Source organism: Sinocyclocheilus grahami, unplaced genomic scaffold, assembly GCF_001515645.1.
Source record: "Sinocyclocheilus grahami isolate Dianchi unplaced genomic scaffold, SAMN03320097.WGS_v1.1 scaffold645.1, whole genome shotgun sequence".
Lineage (NCBI taxonomy): Eukaryota > Metazoa > Chordata > Actinopteri > Cypriniformes > Cyprinidae > Sinocyclocheilus > Sinocyclocheilus grahami.
In genome coordinates this window covers 482,205-506,283 of record NW_015505824.1, presented here as the reverse complement: position 1 = coordinate 506,283, position 24,079 = coordinate 482,205, and the positions used below count along the sequence as shown (strand labels likewise).

The following is a 24,079-nucleotide window of genomic DNA, read 5'->3' as shown; positions in this document are numbered from 1 at the left end:
TTACATATAAATTGTGGTTGGTGTCCAGAATGTCACACTTTATATTAAGTGGACAGTTCCTGAGGAGTTACCATGTAAGTACACTGGTATTACAGCGGTGCACCAACTCCAACAACCTGAGATCAAACTCCTCCCACTTTACATATCCCTAAACTTACCCATTTCCACCCCCTGGATCAAATTGTTCCAATATTGTTGTAACAAAATGTAGTTATATATGTCCTGTTACACATTTGTACTTACACAAACCATTTGGAGGGTTGTTACATGTTACAGGAAACAGTTACAGAAATATTACAGCTCTAGATACTACGTACCAATGTTTACTTACACTGTGGTTACATACTACACATCTAGTTACTATGCAAGTACACGGGTATTGGGGCTACAATATAAAGTGGGACCTTTATTTTAATATAATATAATTATATTATATATGAAGTCACGTTTATTTATATTAGCGCTGTATATTATACAGAGAGTTTAAAAGCAGCTTTACTGCAATAAAATGAAAAACAAACTGTCAGTATTGCAATATTAGAAAACAATACATTCAGTTTGGTTCAATAACTTCAATGTCAACTGTAAAACAGCTTTAGACAATATAGTGGAGACCATATAGTGTCATTAGATTCAACAAGGTGCTGGAAACATTCCTCAGAGATTTTGCCCATATTTACATGAAAGCATCACCCAGTTACTGCAGATTTGTCGGATGCACATCCATGATGTGAATCTTCCATTCCACCACATCCCAAAGCTGCTCTATTGGATTGAGATCTGGTGACTGTAGACTAGTGTTGGCCGATATGCTCCAGTCATATCGTCAGCCTGTGAGATCGCCGATACACAATATTATCGTGCTAATTTATTTAATTATTTACTTACTTTGTTTCATAGCCGGAGAGTGGACCAACTCCAGGGTACGGCTAAAAGCATCCTAGTGCTATTAAAACGTCATAAAATATTTTTAATATGACTGAATTTGTATTTAACATGATAATTTAACAGAAACATTATAAGTTATAATATTATAATGCTTTTAAATGCTAATTATAATGCTTACATTTTCTATTCAAACAGCAGCCACAGAAAACAAGAAAAGAACATTTACATTATCAAAAAGAACGTGACTTCAGTTTAGCGCGAGTTTATGCACATAAAAATCTCTCGTTATAATCAGTGAAGCTATCCACACTGTATGATAAATAAATCTCTTATACTTACGTCGCACGTACATCTGCACTTTGTTTTTTATGATGAGAGAATTCGCGAGAGAGCAGAATTCAGTCAGCGAGTGCGTGCATTCAACAAAACTCCGGTGTTTCAGCGATGACTTATCTGCATATCTCTGATTGGCCACTGCATTCATAAACTCAACGGAATTGTGTGTGTTTGATTATAACGCACAACACCGTAAAAACGTGGAAAAAGAAATATGATGGAACAAATATATCGTCGATACTATCGTCTACCGGCACAACCCTATTGTGGAGGCCATTTGAGTATAATGAACTCATTGTCATTTTCAAGAAACCAGTTTGAGATGATATAAGCTTTGTGACATGGCGTGTTATCCTGCTGAATGTAGACATCACAAGATGGGTAACACTGTGGTCATAACGGGATGGACATGTCAGCAACAATACTCAGGTAGGCTGTGGCATTTAAACGATTCTTGATTGGTACTAAAGGGCCTAAAGTGTGCCAAGAAAATATCCCCCACACCATTATAACATGACCAGGCTAAACCGTTGATACAAGGCACAATGGATCCATGCTTTCATGATGTTTAAGACAAATTCTGACTCTACCATCCGAATGTCACAGCAGAAATCGAGACTCGTCAGACCAGGTAACATTCTCCCAATCTTCTATTGTCCAATTTTGGTAAGCCCATGTGAATTGTAGCCTCAGTTTCCTGTTCTTAGCTGCCAGCAGTGGCATCCGGTATGGTCTTCTGCTGCTGTAGCCCATCTGCTTCAAGGTTTGACATGCTGCGTATTCAGAGACGCTCTTCTGCATACCTCAGTCTCGGCCTTTCTTGAACAAGTCTAGCCATTCTCCTCTGACCTCTGGCATCAACACGGCATATTCACTCACAGAACTGCCGCTCACCAGATATTTTCTCTTTTTTGGACCATTCTCTGGTAGACATCCAAGTAGATCAGCAGTTTGTGAAATACTCAGACCCATCTGGCACCACAATTCCACGTTTAAACTCACTTAAATCACTTTTCTTCCCCATTCTGGTGCTCGGGTTGAACTTCGGCAGATTCTTTTAACCATGTCTACATGCCTAAATGCACTGAGTTGCTGCCGTGTGATTGGCTGATATTACATATTTGCGTTAACGAGCAGTTGAACAGGTGTACAACGTGGCTGGTGACTGTATATTCACAATGTGCTGTGCTGTGCAAGCAAGATATTCAAGATGGGGAATTTTTACAAGCCACAAACATGTGACGTGAAAAGGGTCAAAGTATGCACTGGCAGCAGCCATGCCTTCACAGTTTAAGGATATGTGCATGGTTAAAATATCACTGCGAGTTCCTTCGCTGGGAAGAGATTTGACAGTCAGGCATGATGGGAAATAGAAATGTGTGACACTCACACTCCCAATTGGCAGAATTTATTCCACATGTAGGGGGAGACATATCATGCAATACAGCCAGAAAGTCCCAATTATTTTAGTTCGGTGTGTGTGTGTGTGTGTGTGTGTGTGTGTGTGCGCTGCCTAACAAGAAAATGACAAGACTGCAAGATGCTCACAGCTCACCATACCAGAAATGAAATCACAGTTAATGACCGCTCATAAAATGTACAATCATTTCAAAAGATTACATTACAAGAATGCAACCATGCATGGAGACATACTCGGAAAGACTCATTGCTCGTATTGTAATTGGAAATCTGTTAAATGTGATGCGGAGAGGAAGAAGTGCTTTCGAAACTGACGTTTTTAATCCAACAACTTGAAGCAGACAGCTAAGCAGTTCACTGAGAAACGAAATGGACAGTTTCATAAATTCAGCAATTAACCTCAAGACAAAAAGACGATGCTTTGGGACCGAACCCACCAATCAGATACCCAATGTACGGTGCCCGCGAGGTGACATGTTTGGTTCACTTAGTTTTGTCATGGCCACGACATCATAACTCGTGGGAATGTGATAATATGTTGTGGCCACGAGATATTAATTTGAGGGAACGTCATATTAACTTGTGGGAACATGTTATTATGTCATGGCCACGAGATCATTTTGTTGAGTAATGACATATTTTTCTCGTGGCCACGAGTTTAATGTGTAAACAAACCTGCGTGACCATAGCAACCCGGGATTATCAGAGATGGATTCATTATAATTTTATTTTGTATTAAGAAATTATTATATTATTTATTATAGAAATTACATTATTAAATTATTATATTACCCATAGGCCTTGGCTGTATTACGTGCAATAGTCAACATTCAAATGAAGTTTATCATGAATAAATGTTACATAAAGTGCATAATATAAAACAAGAAAACATTTTTATTCATCCTACAGTCTTGTAAGTCCATTAACTGGTCGTCTTTTTCCTGTAATATTTGGATATTATTATTAATATTATTAGCCTATTATTATTGGTTATATTTTTATATTCGTTTATATTCGAATATTAAATGTAATATTCATTTTTTCCCTTCATTTCGATCTCTTTACTTAATGTTCTGAATACTTTTGTAAATAATAGCCTAATGTGTAAATGCTCGACATGCCAATAAAGCTTTGATTATGCTGATTGGAATTTTTGCTGGAATGCAGTTTAAATTTAACATATATTTCATTTTATTTCGGCTAATTAATAGACCGTAATTATAAATACTATAGTGTTTAATTGAGGAATTAATCATCCACGTAGTTTCATTTGTAAATGAAAACACAACACGCTCATTTATCATCCCACATGGGCATAAATACAATCATAAAGTCAAAACTTTATTGGCCATTTACTTTGCTTCATGGTCGGTTATTCCAAAACCATGAGTTTGTCTTCTGTGAGAAACAGGAGAAATTCTGAAGAATGAACTGCCTGTTTTTTTTATGCAATTACAATAAACGGGCGATAGAGCATTCAAGCATCAAAATAGACACAAAGCACTATAAAAGTGGTCCATATGACTCATTATTCACTGAAAATGTTGACATCTGCTCTATCTTTTCTTGGCATGTTCATGAAAGAAGTAACAATGTCCAACTTGGGAAGGAATCATCCTTTTGAATCGTTAATCTGGTTGACAAAAACAGTCCCACCGAATTGTTTACACATCAGAATAATCTGACTCAATTTGCTGCTTTTAAAAGCTCTCTGGGGATGAAGATTTTCAGTGAATAATGAATTAAATTTCAAATGCTGTTCCTCACATGAAGGATATTTTTGTGATGCTTTGTGAGTCCTTTTTGAAGCATGAAGTCTCTAGGTGCAAATCTCTGTAACTGCGTGGAAATATACAACCAGTACAGTCTTGTTTTGTATTCGCACAGAAGTCAGAGATACGGTTAGGCTATTTGGATATGGGCAAAGTCACTTCAAGCCCCTTTCAATAACATTTCAAATCAGGAATAAAATCTGATAATAATTAAATTGAATATTTCATGAAGGTCCAGCTAAAGAGCATGCTCTGGAGTTAACAAATATACGGACTAGAATTTCCATATGGACTGCAACAGAAAATTCCAATCATTTTTTCCATATGAGGAATTTTTTTTTTCGATAACCTATAAACCTTAAAAGACCTACTTTGAGCTATGAGGTTTTTAACTGGTTAATGCTTTTGTTGAAGCTGTCAGTCTGCATTCTTTCAACATATTTTTTTTAAATAATCATGTTTAACAGTGAAATCTCTGGAGAAAAACTACATTACCCATGATTTTGGAAAGAAATCTTTACCAATCAGAGAATCAAAACAAGCAAATAGCGCTAAAAGAGCTTTTTATTGCCCACCAATTCCCATCAACTCTTTAAATCAATATTCTTATATCCATCCATTGGATTTATTTTTGATTAGGTCAGTTGCAATGCTTCATGGGATTGCCGTTATTTCCCTCATTAAAGCTGTTAATAACACAGTCTTGTAGCGTTGTATTTTTTGACCAATTTTCAAATCCCATTTCGCTTCAAATAAAAGTTTGTAATGTCGTGATTCACCTCATAACTGGTTGGTTTGGTCTTTAACAGAAACTTTTAAAAATATCTATAGGAAAAAGTAAAGGGAAAGAAACTTCCGGAAGCCAAAGCCGTTGAAAAAGTGGGCAGATACTGTTGCACCATTTACTAGCACCTGCCAACACCCTAAAACCACTCTGAACACCTTATCAATAGAAAAGGACAAATACTGGGCAGGTTTTCAGGCCAATTCTTGTATCACAGTAGCTAGTTTTTCCACGGGCAAGCACTACCTGTTTGTTTCTATGATAGTTGAATTACCAGAGGTACGTCCTTTACAAACCTTAAAATAATGATTCTTCCCCTCAAAAAGACTAAATTTTTTGTCTTTTCTATGCTCCCATCTGGGTAAGAAAGCCACCTCTTGTGTTTACATCACAAAGATTGAAGAACTGTTTTTTTCTCCATAATATATATCACCAGAGAGCAAAGATAAAGCTGTGTGGGGCAGCTGAAGTAGAATAGAAGAAGGATGATGTTATTTTAAGCTCTTCCAGCAATTGGGCTCAAGCGTACTGTCAAGTCTAGCAAAGTCAGAGACATACTGACACAATCCACCGATGTAATGATACAATCTTGTTTTATTATTCCCTCAGCAATAAAAAGGCAAAATAAATTCGGTAAATAAAAAAAATACACCACACATATTATCTACCGAGTACGCAGAAGGCCACATGGGGTGTTTAGTAGTCCATTTTTCACGGTGTTGAAGAAAATGTAAATATTCAAAGTGTTTATTCTTCACCGTTTGATTTGACTTAATCTGGGTCTAATTAGGACTAAAATGTAAGAAAAGTAACGCTAGAGGTCAAATTTTAAAAGGAAATCCTATTCCACGTGTCATTACTATAAAGTATGCACATCTAGCTACATTAACTCAAGTGATTTAAACCCTCTTCCTATAGTTCATCCTGAAGCAAACATTTTGTTGGATCTATTATAAACATGAAAAATGCTGGAGACCTTAGGAAGTGCTTCAACTACTAATTCATCACAGCGCAAAAACATTTTAGGGTGCGCACCCAAGGGGGTGTTTGGTAGAATCTCCTAAAAGCTGGTGTCATAAGGCAGGATTTATTAGAGGTTAAGTAACCCCCTGCTGCTTTTGCCTTTTTTTTCAGCAGCCCCTGCAAGACATTTGTCAGAGAAAAGGAGAGAGGGGCTAGAAGTTCAAGCAAACCTACATTTAGTGTACTTCTTGTCATCGAAGACCTTCAGGAGCAAGTTTCGAGTAGCTTCCAAATGAGGTCTGGCCCTTGATTTATAGTCTGTTTTAATGTTTTGAGAAAATAAATACAGCAGGGGTGATTTTCACCACACTGTCATCACACGCATCGGAGAGCCGATTTGAAGCACACATCCCCTTCAGATCTTACATAAACACAACAACTATGTGGCATAAATCAAACCTGCGGCAGCGCACATAGTACGAGCGCTATAACGCAAAGGAACGAGGAAAATATTAGCATATGTTTGAAGTCATGCATCTTCAGCTGTCCACAGAAGCAAAACAAACTTAAGTCCTTCTGTGCAATTTTCCAATCTCTGCGGTTTGATTTTCCACCACAGTAATAAAACACAGTCTTAGAAAGCGTCACATAAATAAAGTGTTGAATCAAAACAATTTAGCTGCAGCTCTGTCATGCAAGAATGCATGCAATTGTACATTTCTGTGACGTCCATGATAAAACAAATGGTTATTGTGGCATAAATATGTACCTAACAAAATTCTAAAGGAAAATAGCTGGCCGGAACAAAGATGATCTAACAACTGTTAGTTGTTAGATCACAAAAAGTGCAAATGTTCCCTGCGATAAATGGAATATAATGACAAATGACTTTCTCCAGCATTTTTCCCTGCACTTATCGCGTCACAGCAAACTCCGCTTAAACACTTTGGGTGAGGGCAGGAAACCAGTATTTTAATTAATTCCTTCCAAGGCTTTCATCAACCTCTACTCCTACAATCCTCCTTTCAAACCACCAGACACTTTCATTCCCTCTCTCTCACGGTCCTGTTGTTGGCGTTGTCTAATAATAGTATATATGAACTATAATAACTAGGGGAACGTTGTAACACAGGGTGAATTGTAACACCATCAGAATGAGTAACAGGGGTTGAAATCAATATCATACACGCCCACCTGTGGTGATTGTGTAAAATGTAAAGGGGTTTATAGAACAGAAAACAATTTGGAGGTAACTGTTTGGTAAAAAATTTAATGACAGAACTATCTTCTGAATCAGCAGGTTCTCATGTTTGACATATAACAGCCACAGATTTCATCTGCATGTTTAAAAACCCGGAAATATTACACCTGACAAGATGGGGAGGGTTGTAACACTTTCCATGCACTTCTATTGGACTCACAAAGACAGCACAATATAGGAAAGTGTATATATGCAGTGTTGAATAGAACTTCTTATATTAAAAACAATCAAGCCCTGCTTATATTTAAAAAGTAGCGCGAAAGTAACGCAAAAGTAATATACCGCATTACTTTCCATAAAAAGTAACTAAGTAACGTAATTAGTTACTTTTTTTAGGGAGTAACGCAATATTGTAATGCATTACTTTTAAAAGTAACTTTCCCCAACACTGTATATATGTGCTACGTTTTTTTTATTTTTTACTAAAGCATTACTTATGTATACCATTTTTAACTATTATTATTTTTGATTAAATTAGACTATGGCACTACCAATAGACAATGCTTAAAAGTGGAATATTACATCACAAATAACAAGCCTAAATAAATAAACATACACACACAGGTATACAAACGAACAAAATGTGTCACGCATACAGGTAGCCTATTATTTTCATTAAGACACGGTAACAAAGTGTTTTAATCACTTTCCTCTGAACAAAATGTACATTTACGAACTAAAGCTGAACTTCTAGGATGTTCTAACGCGTTATTATTATGCTAACGCATTATTCTTGAAACTTTTTAGGAGACGCGCACTGATTAACGCGCGATGACAATGCTAACAGATAAAGAGAAATCAATTACTCGCGGCACAAGGAAACCCTGCAAAACATATAGTGCTAAAAAACATCATTATATATCACTGGTCTCTTTTAGAAATGTCAGCCACTTTTTGTCCCTGCAGCGCAACAGTAGACCAGATCTGCATGCATCAAGTAGCCAAGGTGCATTCAGGATCACACATCATTCCAGCCTTACTATTCAAGAGAATTCACAATTTGATATCATAGTAACTCGCTTCACATACCTCTTTTTGGTCTCGGGAAACTTTCGTGTAGATGAAATACGACTTTCTCCACAAAATGCTGAATGTTGCTGTGCTCCGGTCCGCGGACAAACACCATCCAGTCGTGCGTAAAACCTTCCACGGTGGGTTTCTTTCGGAGCTGGGCACGATGACCGAGTTCCAGTTTCACCTGAACGGCACCCTAAAACACCCAAACGTTCACTTTATAATCATGTCGCTAATCATTTAGTATAAAAGGCACAATCTGAACGCGTGCGTGTTAAAACCAATCTGGAGCCGAACATGTCAATGCAGCTACAGCAAAATAATAATTTAAGTTTCTGGTATGTTATTAAGCCTCAACATACCAGAATAAATGACACAAATAGAGCATTCTGTCAGATTTCTGAATATTTGTTATTGGATGCCCTCCTTTTGTTTGAAATCTTTCAAGCGCATCGCTTTTGCAGACATGCACTGATACGCTGGAAACGCACGACTCCACTAGTTCTACTGTACTTGGCTGTTCCGGTGGAAATATGGCTGGAAAAGCCTCGTATGCGTCTAATCGCCTTCCCAACCCAGACGAAAACGAACAGAGTGCGCTGGAGATCCCAAACATCGCACCGATACTATAGCAGGTAAAGCCCAACTCACCGAACTGGCCATTGTGGGGGCCACGGGATAATGCTATTTCATGGAGAATTTGGTTTAAATAAGGACACCGAGGACTGTAGACGCCCGATGGCGGACATGGTCTTTTAATTGAGCTCTCTTGAGTTTTCTAAGGCTGAGGAGTAAAGTGAGACGCATGCGCGTGCGTGCACGAGACGAGCCAATGGCAGCGAGAGCGAGTGAAGAGTCACTATTAACCTATTAACACTATTATTACATAGCCTATATTTGCTCCTATTGCATATTTATGCTTTTCTACTGTTGCTGTAATTAATTGCAAGTACATATATCTTTAATATGGTCTATTGGTTTACACTGGCCTTGTTTCACACTAAATATATATAAAATATTTTACAATGTTACAATGTTCAGTAAAAATTGTTATATTTTATACGTCATACATGTAGTTACACTGTAAACTATGGTTAAAATTAATTTATAAGTAAAAAACATAGTAAGAAAATTATTATTTTTATTTTTTATAAATCTTATATATATATATATATATATATATGAAGAGTTCAGATGCAAAGCCTCTAAGTACGTCTGATGTTTTTCTTTAAAATTAGCATTTCTTTCTGACTACTGTGTATAGGTTTCTATGCAAGTACTGGTACTTCTGAATGGGGTGAGGCTGGGATTTGAAGTGAAAGTACTTGATGAACACATGCTGTGTGTGGAGAGCATTCACTCAGTATCACTATCTCATTTTTGACCAAGATGGCTTTTAGAGGCTTTGGCATCTGAACTCTTCATATATATATATATAAATCTAATATAAGTCACATTTAGTCACTAGGCTACTATTATAAGTAAGAAATACCTTCTTCATTATTTATTGGGAAAATAAATATAGGACAAAAGTCTAGACACCTGATTGTAAGATATGTGTGTAGGCTATACAGGCCATGTTTATGTTTAAAATAATTCTTTATATAAAATGTTAACATGACATTTGATACATTTGCATAAATAAAGAAAGAGCGACCTCAATCAATGTAAGAAAGGTGTTGAAAGGGTACTCCTTTTCGAGTTAAATCTGAGAGTGCCATAATGTACTTTAAATACAGTTAAAATGTCAAGAAATAATTTTGTTGACATTAGATTAACGTATCGCTTTTTCTGTATGTTTGGTCCTCCACGCGCGCCGTAGAAGCATGTTGCCATTAGGAGGGTTTCGCAAAAAAGTCAGCAAAGTGCAGCTAAACGTCACTGGAATTTAGGAATTCTCTGGGTAAGAATATATTATGTGTCACATCAGCCTGCAGGTTTATGGGATGCCAACACTGTTTACTCAGTTATAGAGTGGTGAAACTGACAACTGCTCGGTAGCAGGCTTTCTGTAAACAAGGACGTTTCTTTCACTGCTAAATACATATTTGGAATTGATCAACATCATTTCATCTCACAAATCCGGAACTAAATTAAGAGCCGCGGCTAGCTAAGCTTCCAAACAATGCTGAGGTATCACTATGGTATCGGAATGTGATGCCATGGTGTTGAATGATTACTTTATTCTTGTAAAATGGTGTTTACGTGAAAATACCTTAGTACGTATCCAGAAACCATGGTATTACTGTCGAGTATGTCTGTTGTGTTAGAACCATGGAATCTTTACAAAACTGACATGTTATACCAGGTAACTTAGTCTAGCCAGTCAAGCTCAGCATCACTTAAACAATGATGCATTATTGTGGACACACAAGCAGTGCAGAGCAAGCAGTCCAGAGCCCAAGCCTTTGTGCATGTGGACAAGTAGCCACAGGCTGGAAATCCCTGGAATATTTTCAATTCTCTGCTTTGCTGACAAAAGCCTGTGTAGAAATGATCTGATAAAACAAACAACTAGTTTGTCAACATGTTTACACAAACCTCTGCCTACAAAAATGGTGTAAAAAAAAAAAAAGATGCAAATTTGATTCAAACATGACTAAACATTGTTTTATGGCATTTTCTTTATGCATTGTCCACCATCTGTCATTAATGAATGCAAATAAATCTCAAGCTTAAGCTAATAACTCTTTTTTTTTCTCAGTATATTTTAAATATGTCTCCAAAATATCACCCTTTTGCAAAGTTACAATCTGCTACGACATAGAAATCCACTTTTCTCGTATTAAAGTAGCACATGAACATGTAGCATTTTGGCTTGTATAGTTTTGACATAAATTGTCATATGAATTTCAAATCTTACCTGACTTGCCCGAGCCGCTCTTTGCTGTCAGTAACACTGCTGTAGTAAAACTGTCACGCTGGATGGAAACACAGCAGGTATATCATCATGCACATTGCACACACAGCGCTTGCTTGTGGGATATCAGTCCCAGAAGGGGTGGGGCAGCATTTTAGAGCTTGCATTGCCAGTCTTTCTCCCATGTGGCCATCAGCCAGTGTCAGTCAAATCAACAGCTGGTAATGTCATTACCCTACACTGGGAGTCCATATGAGACAACATATGAGATGCCAGAGTCGGCGGTCCGCAACTGGAAGGACATTGAAGCTTTGGCAAAAGTCACTTGTGAATAATGCATCCCATTGATGTGGTTGCCAGTGCCATCTGTCAGATGATTGTGTCTTCTGAGTTTAGATGCAAGCAGGCTATATGTCTCAGGCCTTTATTTAATTTCACCTTAGATTACATCAGTTTGAAGTGGTGTTGGGTTATTCTTATTATGGTCTAACAGTATCGCCCTGAAGGCGGTTTTTGTCCCGTTGCACCTGTTTGGTGTGTTTGATCCCTTGACACCTGTGATCTGAATGATAAGGCGTTAACATGAGGTCTCTGCACAGCTGTTTTTAACAGATGATGTCAGTTTGTATGTCAGTTTCTTCATTTCAGGAATGAGGGTTGATTCTAAAAATGTGAAGTAAATTTCCCATGACTTCATTTTTCATATGACTCGATTTGCAGTTGCATGCTACACATTTGAGAAATTCTGTTCTTTTCAAATCTTTTGAATCTTAATGTCAGTAAGAAGTCAAAGGTTTGGGGGTCAGCAAGATGTTTGAAAGAAATGAATACCTTTATAAAGTAAGAAGAATACATTACATTGATCAGAAGTGGCAGTTAGGACATTTATAAAGAAAAAGTGAAAAAAGTAAAAATGACGTGACATGTGGCCAAGTATGGTGACCCATACTAGGAATTAGTGCTCTGCATTTATCTCATCCTAAGTGCACACACACAGCCGTGAACATACACACACCGTGAACACACACCCGGAGCAGTGGGCAGCCATTTATGCTGCGGCACCCGGGGAGCAGTTGGGGGTTCGGTGCCTTGCTCAAGGGCACCTCCAGTCATGGTATTGAAGGTGGGAGAGAGCGCCCCCACCCACAATCCTTGCCGGTACGAGACTCGAACCCGCAACCTTTGGGTTACGAGTCTGACTCTCTAACCATTAGGCCACGACTTCCCCGTATTAATGTTACAATGTTATTAATAATGTTATTATAATGTTACAGTGAAAAGATTTCTGTTTCAAATAAATGCTGTTTTGAACTTTCTATTAATCAAAAAATCACAAATGTTTTCGACATTGATATTAATAAGAAATGTTTCTTGAATAGCAAATCAGCATATTAGAATTACTTCTGAAGGATCATGTGACAGTGAAAACTGGAGTAATGGCTGCAAAAAAGTCAACTTTACAGGAATAAACTTGATTTTAAAATGCATTTAAATAGAAAACAGTTATTGAAAATTGTAATAATATTTCAAAATATTAGCCTACTGTATTTTTCTGTATTTTGATCAAATGAATGCCTTGTTAGTCAAAAATGTATATATATATATATATATATTAAAAAAAAATTATAGAGCCCAAATTTCTGAACAGTACACCAAAAAAAAAAAATGGTGTCATTGCTAGTAAATTTCAGAAATACTCGTAAAGAAATGGCAAGTAACACATTAAATTAATCATGAAATTTTCAAGTTGAAAGACTGAAATAGTGTTCTCTTGTAAAACTACTCCAATTGTTTTTTTTTTTAATTTACAACTTCGAAAAAAAATAATTTTTACAGTGGTGTACCTTTTGACATTGCCAGTACACATTCCTGGTTTTATTGTATGCCATTTATCAGAATTAATTATTCTGAAGAAATGTTATCCTTCCTAATTTTATCAAAAATCTCTTACCTTTTCAACACCTACTCTCCTGTGACCTGTCATCTAGAGACAATTGTTCCAAGATCCTATCCAATCCTTTTGGTTAAGATTGAGTACTTTATTTTTTGTCATTGAATTATCTGTTTCAATCAAAGGTATGCCTTTTTTTTGCAAGTAAAACAGGCTGGGGATGCCTTTTTAATTTGACTAAAAATTACCAATTCCATATGATGTTTGTTTTTAGTATGGGGCATCATTCGTGATTTCTGGAGATGACTGAAATTTTGAAGACCAGGTTTGAGTTCCCCAGCTCCCTCATTGAAGCTCAGGTAAAGCACTCAAAAACAGACTGATGATTTAAGCATTTAGAGGTAAATCAAGGTTCGAATTCCACAGCAATTCAATGAAATGATTATCCCACAAAACGCGTCGATCTTGAAGAAATCTATTCCTGTGAATGTGTAATTTTGATTAAATCTTTTGTTTAGTTTGCTCAAGGCATGTGAAGAACCAGCTTTTCTGCCTGATCAGTGCTTTTTTGGCATTTTAATTCTAGGCTGTGAGGACGCTGGTCACTGCAGTGTTGAAAGAGAGAGGCCAGAATGAAAGGATTTGTCAGACCACCGCTAAAGTAAGTTCTTGTGATCTTGCATAGAAAGGTTATATATCACATCACTGTTAGGACACAAAAATAAAGTTTATGTAATAATTATTTAATTAATCATCTTTATTTAATAATCAGCACTCAAATCTGGCAACCAGCAATCAAAACTGAGTTGCACATTAACATATGTGACCCTGGACCACAAAACCAGTCATAAGGGTCTATTTTATGAAATTGAGATTTATACACCATCTCAAAGCTGAATAAATAAGCTTTCCATTGATGCATGGTTTGTTAGGATAGGACAATATTTGGAAATCTATTTGAAAATCTGCAATCTGAGGGTGCAAAATATTGAGAAAATCGCCTTTAAAGTTGTCCAAATGAAGTTCTTAGCAATGCATATTACTAATCAAAAATTAAGTTTTAATATATTTACAGTAGGAAATTTACAAAATATCTTTATGGAACATGATCTTTTTCTTAATGTCCTAATGATTTTTGGCATAAAAGAAAAATCAATAATTTTGACCCATACAATGTATTTTTGGCTACTGCTACAAATATACCCAAGCGACTTAAGACTGGTTTTGTGGTCCAGGGTCACATATTATGTTTCTAGACTTTGTTTTATATCAAAAGTAACAAAGCACGATGCTCACTGTGATTATTGGATGGTAGAAAATAGAAATAATGTTTAGAGAAGTTTTGTTCATGCATCAACTGCAAACAGCATTGACTAAAATATCCTGGTTCATCAAAATGGTCCATTAAAAACAAGAAATCAATATGGTCAACCCAGCCCTAGTGTCCAGACAGCTGACATGTTTACCTTTTGTAGCTTACCCACCATGTGTCTTTGAAATTGAAATATGACTGACAGACTGCAACGGTTTGAGTTAAAAATCTTCGTTTGTGTTCTACTGAAGAAACAAAAGGGCCATTCGCACCGCGGGAACCTTTTCATAGTACCAGAACTAATTGTGGAACTACCCACTTTTTGGCGTTTTCGCACCGCTGGAACTGGGTGAGATTTTAGTACTGCCTTTTTCGAGAACCAAATTAGCTCCTACTCCGGAGCGGGGTCTAACCAGCACAACTGGTACTAATCGTGATGTAAGTAGACATTGATTGGCCAAACGCGTACGAAAACGGACGCTTAAGTGCAGGCACTTGTAGCAAATGTAGCACGGCCAGTTGTCGTTGGAGATTCTTAGTCCTCCTTTCCGTTCTTTCAATCGCTTTACGTATACGTCGACTTTCCATGTCCATTATTGTGAAACCCGCGATACACAACAAACACACAGCTCCAATCACAGCGTCCTCCATCCTCCTGTTGTTAATGTTGTTCTAATTTGTTTTCGTTGTTGAACACCACGCACAAATGACGTCGCTGTCGACCGGCTTACGTCACTTCTTAGTACACACTCTCGGTGCGAATGCAACCCTTTAAATGGTACTGGGAAATAGTTCGCGCAAAATCGTCCCAGTACTTTAGTACTGTACATTTAGTTCTAGAACTAAAGTGGTGCGAAAGGCCCTAAAGTCACCTACATCTTGGATGACAAGCTGATAGACATCAAATTTTCATTTTTGGGTGAACTATCCCTTTAACCATTTAAAGGAAATATGTGCTCTTTAGTTTTTCCGGACCGTTTATGCGACTCTTACAACTCACTGGCTTTCTCACTTATATATTTTTGCTCATGTAGAATGTTTTGCATGTTGAACTTGTGTTTTATATCAACAGGGTCAAGCGCTGGAGTCTCTGTGGGAGCAGTGCAGCAGTGACAGTACCGTCGTCCGCTCGGCCTGCTGTGACGCTCTGGTGCTACTCGTAGAACAGGGACATGCAGATCTGCCATATGTGCTCAACACCACACTTAACCTCCTGCCCTCGGCACGGTATGCTTCTGTCACGCACCTGGCTCTCACAGACTAATGCAGTTTGTTATCCCTTGTCATCCCCAATTTAAAAACCTTCAAGTACTTGGGCTGATAAACTGACTCGATGTTGCTTCTTTGACACATTTAAGCCCATATTATAGTGTCAAAGGTGGCTCCAGACGCATTTTAAAAATGAGATTTGTTTTTGTGAAACCATGACACACCCTTCACACCCTGTCAAGCCTTGATCGGACTTTATCAGCATTCTCAGGCACTGACCTCTCCCTTGTCTTAACTCTGGAATTAGTCTTTGTTTAAATACATGCAACGTAAAAAAAACAAACACTTTTTTTATTATTATACCAATTACACATCAGAGCATCAAGTGATGTGTACTTTTGATGTTAAAATACTCTCTTCTGTCCCAGTTCAGTATGCAAAGACAACTGTAAGTAAGCATGTCATAGAATGTATTTATATTTCCCGGAAGAGCTTTAACATTGTGGCTCTGTACATTCATACAGCACAGTTATAAGAGAACTGTAATTATAACTACCATTTTGAAAAACAAACCAGCAAATGGGGTTTGCTACTAAACTAAAACAAAAATGGCACAGGCATACAAATAGGTGTTTTTGATTTTACTGATGTTTTAAAGCATTTATACCAGGGGTGTCCAAACTCGGTCCTGGAGGGCCGGTGTCCTGCAGAGTTTAGCTCCAACTTGCCTCAACACACCTGCCTTTAAGTTTCTAGTATGCCTAGTAAGAGCTTGATTAGCTGGTTCAGGTGTGTTTAATTGGGGTTGGAACTAAACTCTTCAGGACACCGGCCCTCCAGGACCGAGTTTGGACACCCCTGATTTATACATTCAAGCTCGTGAAAATTCTGTAATTCTGCTATCATTAACAGTAGATGTTTCCAAGATCACACTGACAAATCGTACTGTACTTGAAGTCGTAAAAGTTCTTAAAGGGTCATGAAACCCCCCGTTTTAGCACTGGTTAGTTCTCACCACAGTTTTAAAAAACGCTAAAAAAAGTGGCCGTGGTGCGGAGCGGATGAAGGGAGACAGATAACACACAGCTTCGTGTTCAGACAGTTTAATTTCACTCCCATCAAGTTAAAAACACAAATAAATGCACAGCCGTTTGCATGTTCAAGCTCGTGAAAATTCTGTAATTCTGCTATCATTAACAGTAGATGTTTCCAAGATCACACTGACAAATCGTACTGTACTTGAAGTCGTAAAAGTTCTTAAAGGGTCATGAAACCCCCCGTTTTAGCACTGGTTAGTTCTCACCACAGTTTTAAAAAACGCTAAAAAAAAGTGGCCGTGGTGCGGAGCGGATGAAGGGAGACAGATAACACACAGCTTCGTGTTCAGACAGTTTAATTTCACTCCCATCAAGTTAAAAACACAAATAAATGCACAGCCGTTTGCATGAAAACATATATATGAACGTGCTGTTGCACCTCTGAGAACTTTTAAGGCTTATTCTGTGGTGTTTATATAAGCCTTTAGACGGGTTGTGTGTCACAGAGCTGTAAAAACGGTTATGCTCACCAAGTGAATGAATCGTGTTTGTGCCGAACTCTTATTACAAAGCAAAAACAAACACTCTTCTTTTGATCCAAGAAACTCTTCTTTTGATTGAAACAGATTCTCTCAGTTAACCTGCGCAATGTCATCTCACAGTCTGAAACGTCTGTCATAGCAAATCAATACATGCTGTTGTGAATAATTAAGTGAAGCGTCTTCTCATAGGATAAGAACACGCAGTCTCATGAATAATTTAATAGACACCGTCATCGATGTACTATAGTCCATTGCCACGTCACAAATTGTGATGTCAACACAATGAAGATTTTAAACCCGGAAGATGAAAAATTAACCAGTTTTCTCCAACAGTTAAAATTGTAGGATGCTAACATTGTCTTCTATGATGTGCAAGACAAACACCTCTGCTAAAATCTCAGAAAAATTAGTCTGGGGTTTCATGACCCTTTAATGGTAGGTGATCATTGTGTTAATCACATGGAGGTGGACAAATTGTCGATGGCTGAGTCTCTGGTTTTGTAGATGTAATTCAAATTACCACAGAAGAGAATTTTTAAAAATAACCATTGTGTTCAAGACCCCAAGAAATTATTCTGAAGTGAGAAAAGAAGCAATTTTCTTTCCTGTGTTCCCATACAGTACTGTTCAAAAATTTTGGGCAGTTAGATTTATTTTGAAAGAAGTCTTTTATGCTCATTACTGCTGATTTTATTTGATAAAAAATACAGTAAAAACAGTAATACTGTGATTATATTATTACAATTTAAAATACATATTTTCTATTTTAATATATTTAAAAATTTAATTTATTCCTGTGATGGCAAAGTTGAATTTTCAGCATCATTGCTCCAGTCTTCGGTGTCACATGATCCTTTAGAAATCATTCTAATATGCTGATTTGGTGCTCCAAATTATTATCATTATTATCAATATTAAAATTTTTTGCTGCATAATATTTTTGTGGAAGTACATGTACTGTGATACATTTGTTTACAGGATTTCTTAAATGAATAGAAAGCTCCAAAGAACAATATTTATATAAAATAGAAATCTTTTGTAACATTATAAATGCCTTTAAAACATATTTTGCTAGACTGTACTGCTTCTACTCCTGTGAGAACCCTGTTTTATTGTTGATACTTTTGAAAAGTTTTTTAATCAAGTAAATTTAAATCTTAAACATCTTATATAGTTTTAATTTTGAATAACTAAACCTGGCTCAAACCATGAACAAGGAAATTAAAAATAAATAAATAAATGTCTTTACTGTCACGTTTGGTCAATAAAATGCATCTTTGTTGAATAAAGGTATTAATTTATTTTTTTTTAAAACATACTGACCCCAAACTTAGTGTATTTGCTTTTAAAACAAGAGGTTGGAACATGACTTCAAAAACAAAATGCTGTTTGAAATCAATTGCAGGTGGTATTTATTATTTAAGGCTAGTGTATATTCTCTGCACAGTTTAAATGCTTATATCAAAGTTTCATTTGTCAACATTTGGAGTGCACTAGCATATACAGTAAATGGCCCCAAAACTCAATTTTTGATTTAATCTGCTCTTTAAAACAGTTATTTACTAATGATTAGTCTGTGCCTGTTTGACCCAGTGATATAGCGGTTAATCAACTGTTTGGCTTTGTTTAATTGGCCTATTAATTGATTAATATGATTTATTTTATCTTTGGTAATCGTAACAGACCACATCCATCTGATGCTTTTATTAAAATGCTAAAATTAAGTCTAACCCTGAAGCACAAACAAACACAGATGCTGTTATTGGTTGATTGCTGCTGTGTGTGTGCTTAGTGTATTGTGTTTTTAGAGGATTGCCTCAGTTATCTGCCCACACACTTCCTTTTTCCTTTGAGTTGGACTCTTGGATGAAGATAAGCAACAAACTGAGAGTGCACATCTGCATATTCAGAAATTTGAAAAAAATAAACACATCTGAAATGCAGCCTGCTCCATCAGTCAGCTCATGTGTCTCCAGCACACACACACACCCTCAAGGCTGCTGCTGCTGTCATCACCGTCACACATAGCAGCTACCCACGCAATGTACCCGTTCATCATACAGACCGGAATTTTAAAGGAATAGTTCAAATTGTTTAAAAACATTAACATTCTGTCATTATTTACCCACCCCCATGTATTTTCAAACATGTATGCTGTTTCTCTTCAGTGGTACACAGAAGTATATATTTTAGTTATATATCACTATGCCACTTTTGCCTTACAGCAGCAGTTCATAGTGACCAGAGGCTGTCGAGCTCAAGAAATGGCAAAAAGTACATAACACACCAAAAACAATAGTCAATATGACTATTCATGGTCTTTTGAAGCCATATAGCGCATAAGCCTTAAGGATAATTTTATGATGCTTTTTTTTTAAGCTTGCATCACTATGAACTGTTGCTGTATGGCAGAACTTGAGGCTGAGTAAATAATTACAGAATTTAAATGTGAGTAAACTATTTATTTTTTTATTTTAAACACATGAAGACAGTTTATTTATATTTTCTATATTTATTTATTCTACATTTCCTATATTTGCTTTATTTACTTGCTTTATTCATGTTTTTATTGTATTAATATTTAGTCTTATTTATTTACTTGCTTACATTATTTCTTTCGGTTATTTAAATATTGAAACTTTTGTCACTTTAAATCCACGTTTATGATATTTATGGTAAAAGGTATTTTTTACCAAAGGATATTAGGTATCAATAACAAAAGTGACCAAATCTGAGCTTCTTGTTGCAATAACCTCAGCATTTTAATATCTTTTTAGCCTTTTGCTGCTTTTATTGATTGGAGAGTAAAGAGAAGACATGAAATATGAACAACTTTACTTAAATTTTACTTTGCCTGTGTGAGAACTGGCATAACTTTATCATTTCAGCATTATGTAGACTTCATTTAGAGCTCATCAAGCACTAAGTGGCACAATTGTTTTCAGCAAGATCTGTTCTTTCATGCATATTCATCCCATAAAATCCAGCAATAAGCAGAGATTTTGTACATATGCTGATTGTAACGTGGAAAACTGGAGTGTTACGGCTTTGCTATACGCAGTGCTTACAAGGTTCACGAAAGAGCCTAGATGAAAGCTGATAAGATGAATTTACTCACTGAGTTATGTTTTCCCTCCTGGTAAAATATACAGTAATCAAACCCATAGGAGCTGAGAAATGTACAGTCAGACTTGAGAGAGCTGAGAAGGAGGGATGAAGGAAAACACAGCACATGTTGTCACGCAGAAGTGATTTATAATGTATGAGAAACAATTCACCTGTATTCTCGTTAGGATATGAGAGCTTTATATCTCGCATCCCAATATGTCATTGGCTACATTCGGAATAGCATACTACCGCAGTACTATTTCTGCTGTATATAGTTTGTAAATGGTGCATGAGTATGATTCTAAGAACCAAATGACCTCTTACATTGTCTAAAACATGCAACGTATAACCAGAACGCACCGAATCCCACAATGTAATGCTCTTGATTTGACCTTCTATTTTCAGTTTGTTGAGAAATCCCAGAAGTAACATCAAAAAGTAACTTTAATGTCATTATATATTGATAATTTTTTCAGATTGCCAAGATCTAAGACATTTTATTTTCACTATTGGGTTAAAAATGCAACTTAACTGTGGTTACATGACCTCAAACAAAAACATTGTTGCACACTACTGTTTGGATCATGTATATGTGTTTTCTTTCACTGTGCAGTATGCATTAGTACACTAGCATTCCATAGCAAACACCACCACATACTCAAATATAGCTCTTCTACTTCTGCCTTTCAATAAACAGATGTTTTGTATTTGTAATTTAAAAAGGGTTACATTTGTTCAATTGGATCTTACTTGCTTTAGGTGGCATATTTGCATTTATTTTTATTTTTTTGAAATCGAGCAGATTCGTTTTGCCTTTACAGATTGTATTCCCTTCAGTGATGGATTATGGGTCCATGGTTTTTCTTGGGTAGTATCTGCTGATGTTGATTGCTTTGTTTCTTGCCTGGGCAGGAATGTTCAAGGGCTGATCAAAGTGGTCGGGAGGCTGCTACAGATCCAGGCAAGTCAGCGGGATAACGAAGCAAGCTTCCCCTGTCCATATTCAATTAGGTGAGTGCCTTTTCCAAGTGCAACAGCTGCTGCCAGTTTTTTTTCTCAGAACTCTCACTCTTGCACATGTCTAGTCATATTGGATTTTAAACATACAAAATTATTTGCTATGGGCAACAGAATATGATGCAACACTACTCTTTTAAATATGTGTAAACGACAAAATTCTAAATGAAGACCTCTTAGGTCGAACTACTTCAAAAGTTTGGGGCTGGTATGATTTAAAAAAAAAAATGTTTTCTTTCATTAATTATTTAGTTTCACCAAGGCTGCATTTTTTTAATCAAAAATCTTCTTCTTTAGTGTTTGCCATTAGCGATCACTGGTGCCATTTGATCAGATCGTTGGCTTGATTATTTAAACAAAAATACAGTAACATATTTATATTGTTAAATATTACAACAAATTAAAATAACTGTTTTCTAAAGCAATATATTTTCAAATGTAATTTAATCCTGTGACGGCAAAGCTGAATTTTTTTGTTTAAGAAACATTTTTTATCATAGTTAAAAACAGTTGTGCTGCTTAATGTTTTTCTGGAAACCAGGATACATTTTTAGGATTCTTTAATGAATAGAAAGTTCAAAATAAGATCATTTAAATATAATGGAAATCTTTTGTAACGTTAATAAATGTCTTAACTGTCACTTTTGATCAATTTAATACATCCTTCTTGAATAAAAGTATTGATGGATTTTTCATTAAATCGTCCTGAGCTCAAACTTATGAGCGGTAATGTATCACAATGAGGTTACATGACCTCTGAGAAAACACCTTAACCAAGGTTTTGTTCACATTTGAAGATTTATAGGACCACTTTGAGCTTTCTGACCATTACTTATGGATCTCTTATCAACTTTCATTTTCATACGTTTTTTTGTTTGTTTGTTTATTTATATTAATTCATTCTGGCTTATATGACCTCTTATGATGAGTTACTTTATAATGAATCAAATAACAAATTTTTCTCCTTCTCTCTCCAGTTCTTCCGTGGTGTGAAGATGAATGGGTCGAGGGTTCTGTGCTGGCCTGGGATTGGTGCTTGACCTTTAGCACGGGTGGGCACTGAGGGAGGGCTTGAGAATTAATGGAAGATGCCCACTGGTGCTCATTGTGTCCGTCTGCTCGATGGCTCCTCTGCAATCTGCTCTGGGCTCACAAAGCCACTTAAAGCAGATATCCAACAGAAGCAGAGAGGGTTAGGGTGAGGTTGTGTAGGCAGTGTAGAAAGACAAATCAACTCTCTTTCCTCAGAAAAAAGACGTAAATGAGAAGCTCAAACGGTAAAGCTTTTTATTTGTCCTGGCGCACTGTTTCCCAAATGCCTACTACACAAAATTCTGCTATTCCGTAACAGTCTTTTATGCTCACCATAAAATCTGTTATTTTCTTTGTTTTATTTTTGTAATCATTTTTGATATTAATTTATCATAGCCCTTCCCCTTCAGACAGATCAAATAAATTTTATTCACTATGGTGCTGTATATTCAGTCCAACTTCTGTAGACTTAAACTTCCAAATTCTCCTTGACTTCTAAAGTTCTAAACGTCTCTTCTGGTTAAGCAGTCTCGTTCTAAACTTTCAGTTCAGATAAGTGAGATTGAGGTCAATGTGTCAGCCAGCCACTGTCTGGCAGATAATGTTGTGGCTGTCTGCCGAAAACCGCCTCTGATGGATGAACCCTGATAATGTGATGGCTGCACCAGTTGGCCGGGGAACAAGAAGAGATAGATGAGCAAATGTTTGAACTGTATGATGTCTGTGGAGGGAGTGAAGAGCTTTGGTGCAACCCTAACATCTGGCTGGAGGTGACCCAGACCATAAATTTAAGTGTTGAAAGACTGTTTACCATGTAGAGGATCTTCAAGGTAGCTTTATAAAATATGTTCCTGTCTGACCCAGTGCCAAAAGCACACACAAACACCATGATCAGGGATTTGGATGAGTTCATTAATCTTAGGATAAAAGAGCATGTGTGTTTGTTAATATAAGGGCCTTCTTTTGTATGTTAGCATTAAGGTTAGACATTAATCACCAGCATAGAATAAGAGGGGAAGACATCTGAGCAAAAACTGCACAAAGGAGGCTAGTGCATTAAAGGAACAGTTCACCTAAAAATTACTCACCCTCAGGCCATCCAAGATGTAGATGACTTTGTTTCTTCTTCAGAACAGATTTGGAGAAATTTAGCATTACATCACTTGATCGCCAGTGGGTCTTGCAGTGAATTGGTGCCGTCAAAATGAGAGCTCAAATTGTTGATAAAAACATCACATTTATCCATAATTTAACTTCTGGCCAAAATACAAATCCATATTCTGAAATTATGGTTCTTCCAGTTAAAGTGATAGTTCACCCAAAAATGAAATTCTGCCATTAATTACTCACCCTTATGTTGTTACAAGCCCATAAGACCTTTGTTCATCTTCAGAACACAAACTTAAGATATTTTTTATGAAATCCGAGAGCTTTCTAAGACAGCCCTCCATAGACAGCAAGGTGGTAGTTACAATATTACAACAAATTAAAATAACTGTTTTCTAAAGCAATATATTTTCAAATGTAATTTAATCCTGTGACGGCAAAGCTGAATTTTTTTGTTTAAGAAACATTTTTTATCATAGTTAAAAACAGTTGTGCTGCTTAATGTTTTTCTGGAAACCAGGATACAT

General features: G+C 36.6%; 1 protein-coding gene and 1 pseudogene across 1 annotated transcript in view; one reads left to right on the top strand and one right to left on the bottom strand.

Annotated features, from left to right (window-relative positions):
- The window catches only part of mllt3 (MLLT3 super elongation complex subunit), a 51,653-nt gene extending 42,435 nt beyond the window's left edge, over nucleotides 1-9,218 (bottom strand). The window contains exons 1-2 of the mRNA XM_016242064.1: nucleotides 9,089-9,218; nucleotides 8,453-8,633 (exon numbers count right to left, since the gene is read on the bottom strand). Of these exons, the coding sequence (XP_016097550.1) occupies nucleotides 8,453-8,633; nucleotides 9,089-9,100 (193 nt within the window). The 5' untranslated portion in view covers nucleotides 9,101-9,218. The remainder of the gene's footprint in view (nucleotides 1-8,452; nucleotides 8,634-9,088) is intronic.
- Nucleotides 9,219-10,264: 1,046 nt separating this feature from the next.
- LOC107558398 (focadhesin-like) overlaps nucleotides 10,265-24,079 on the top strand; it is a 48,250-nt pseudogene continuing 34,435 nt past the window's right edge.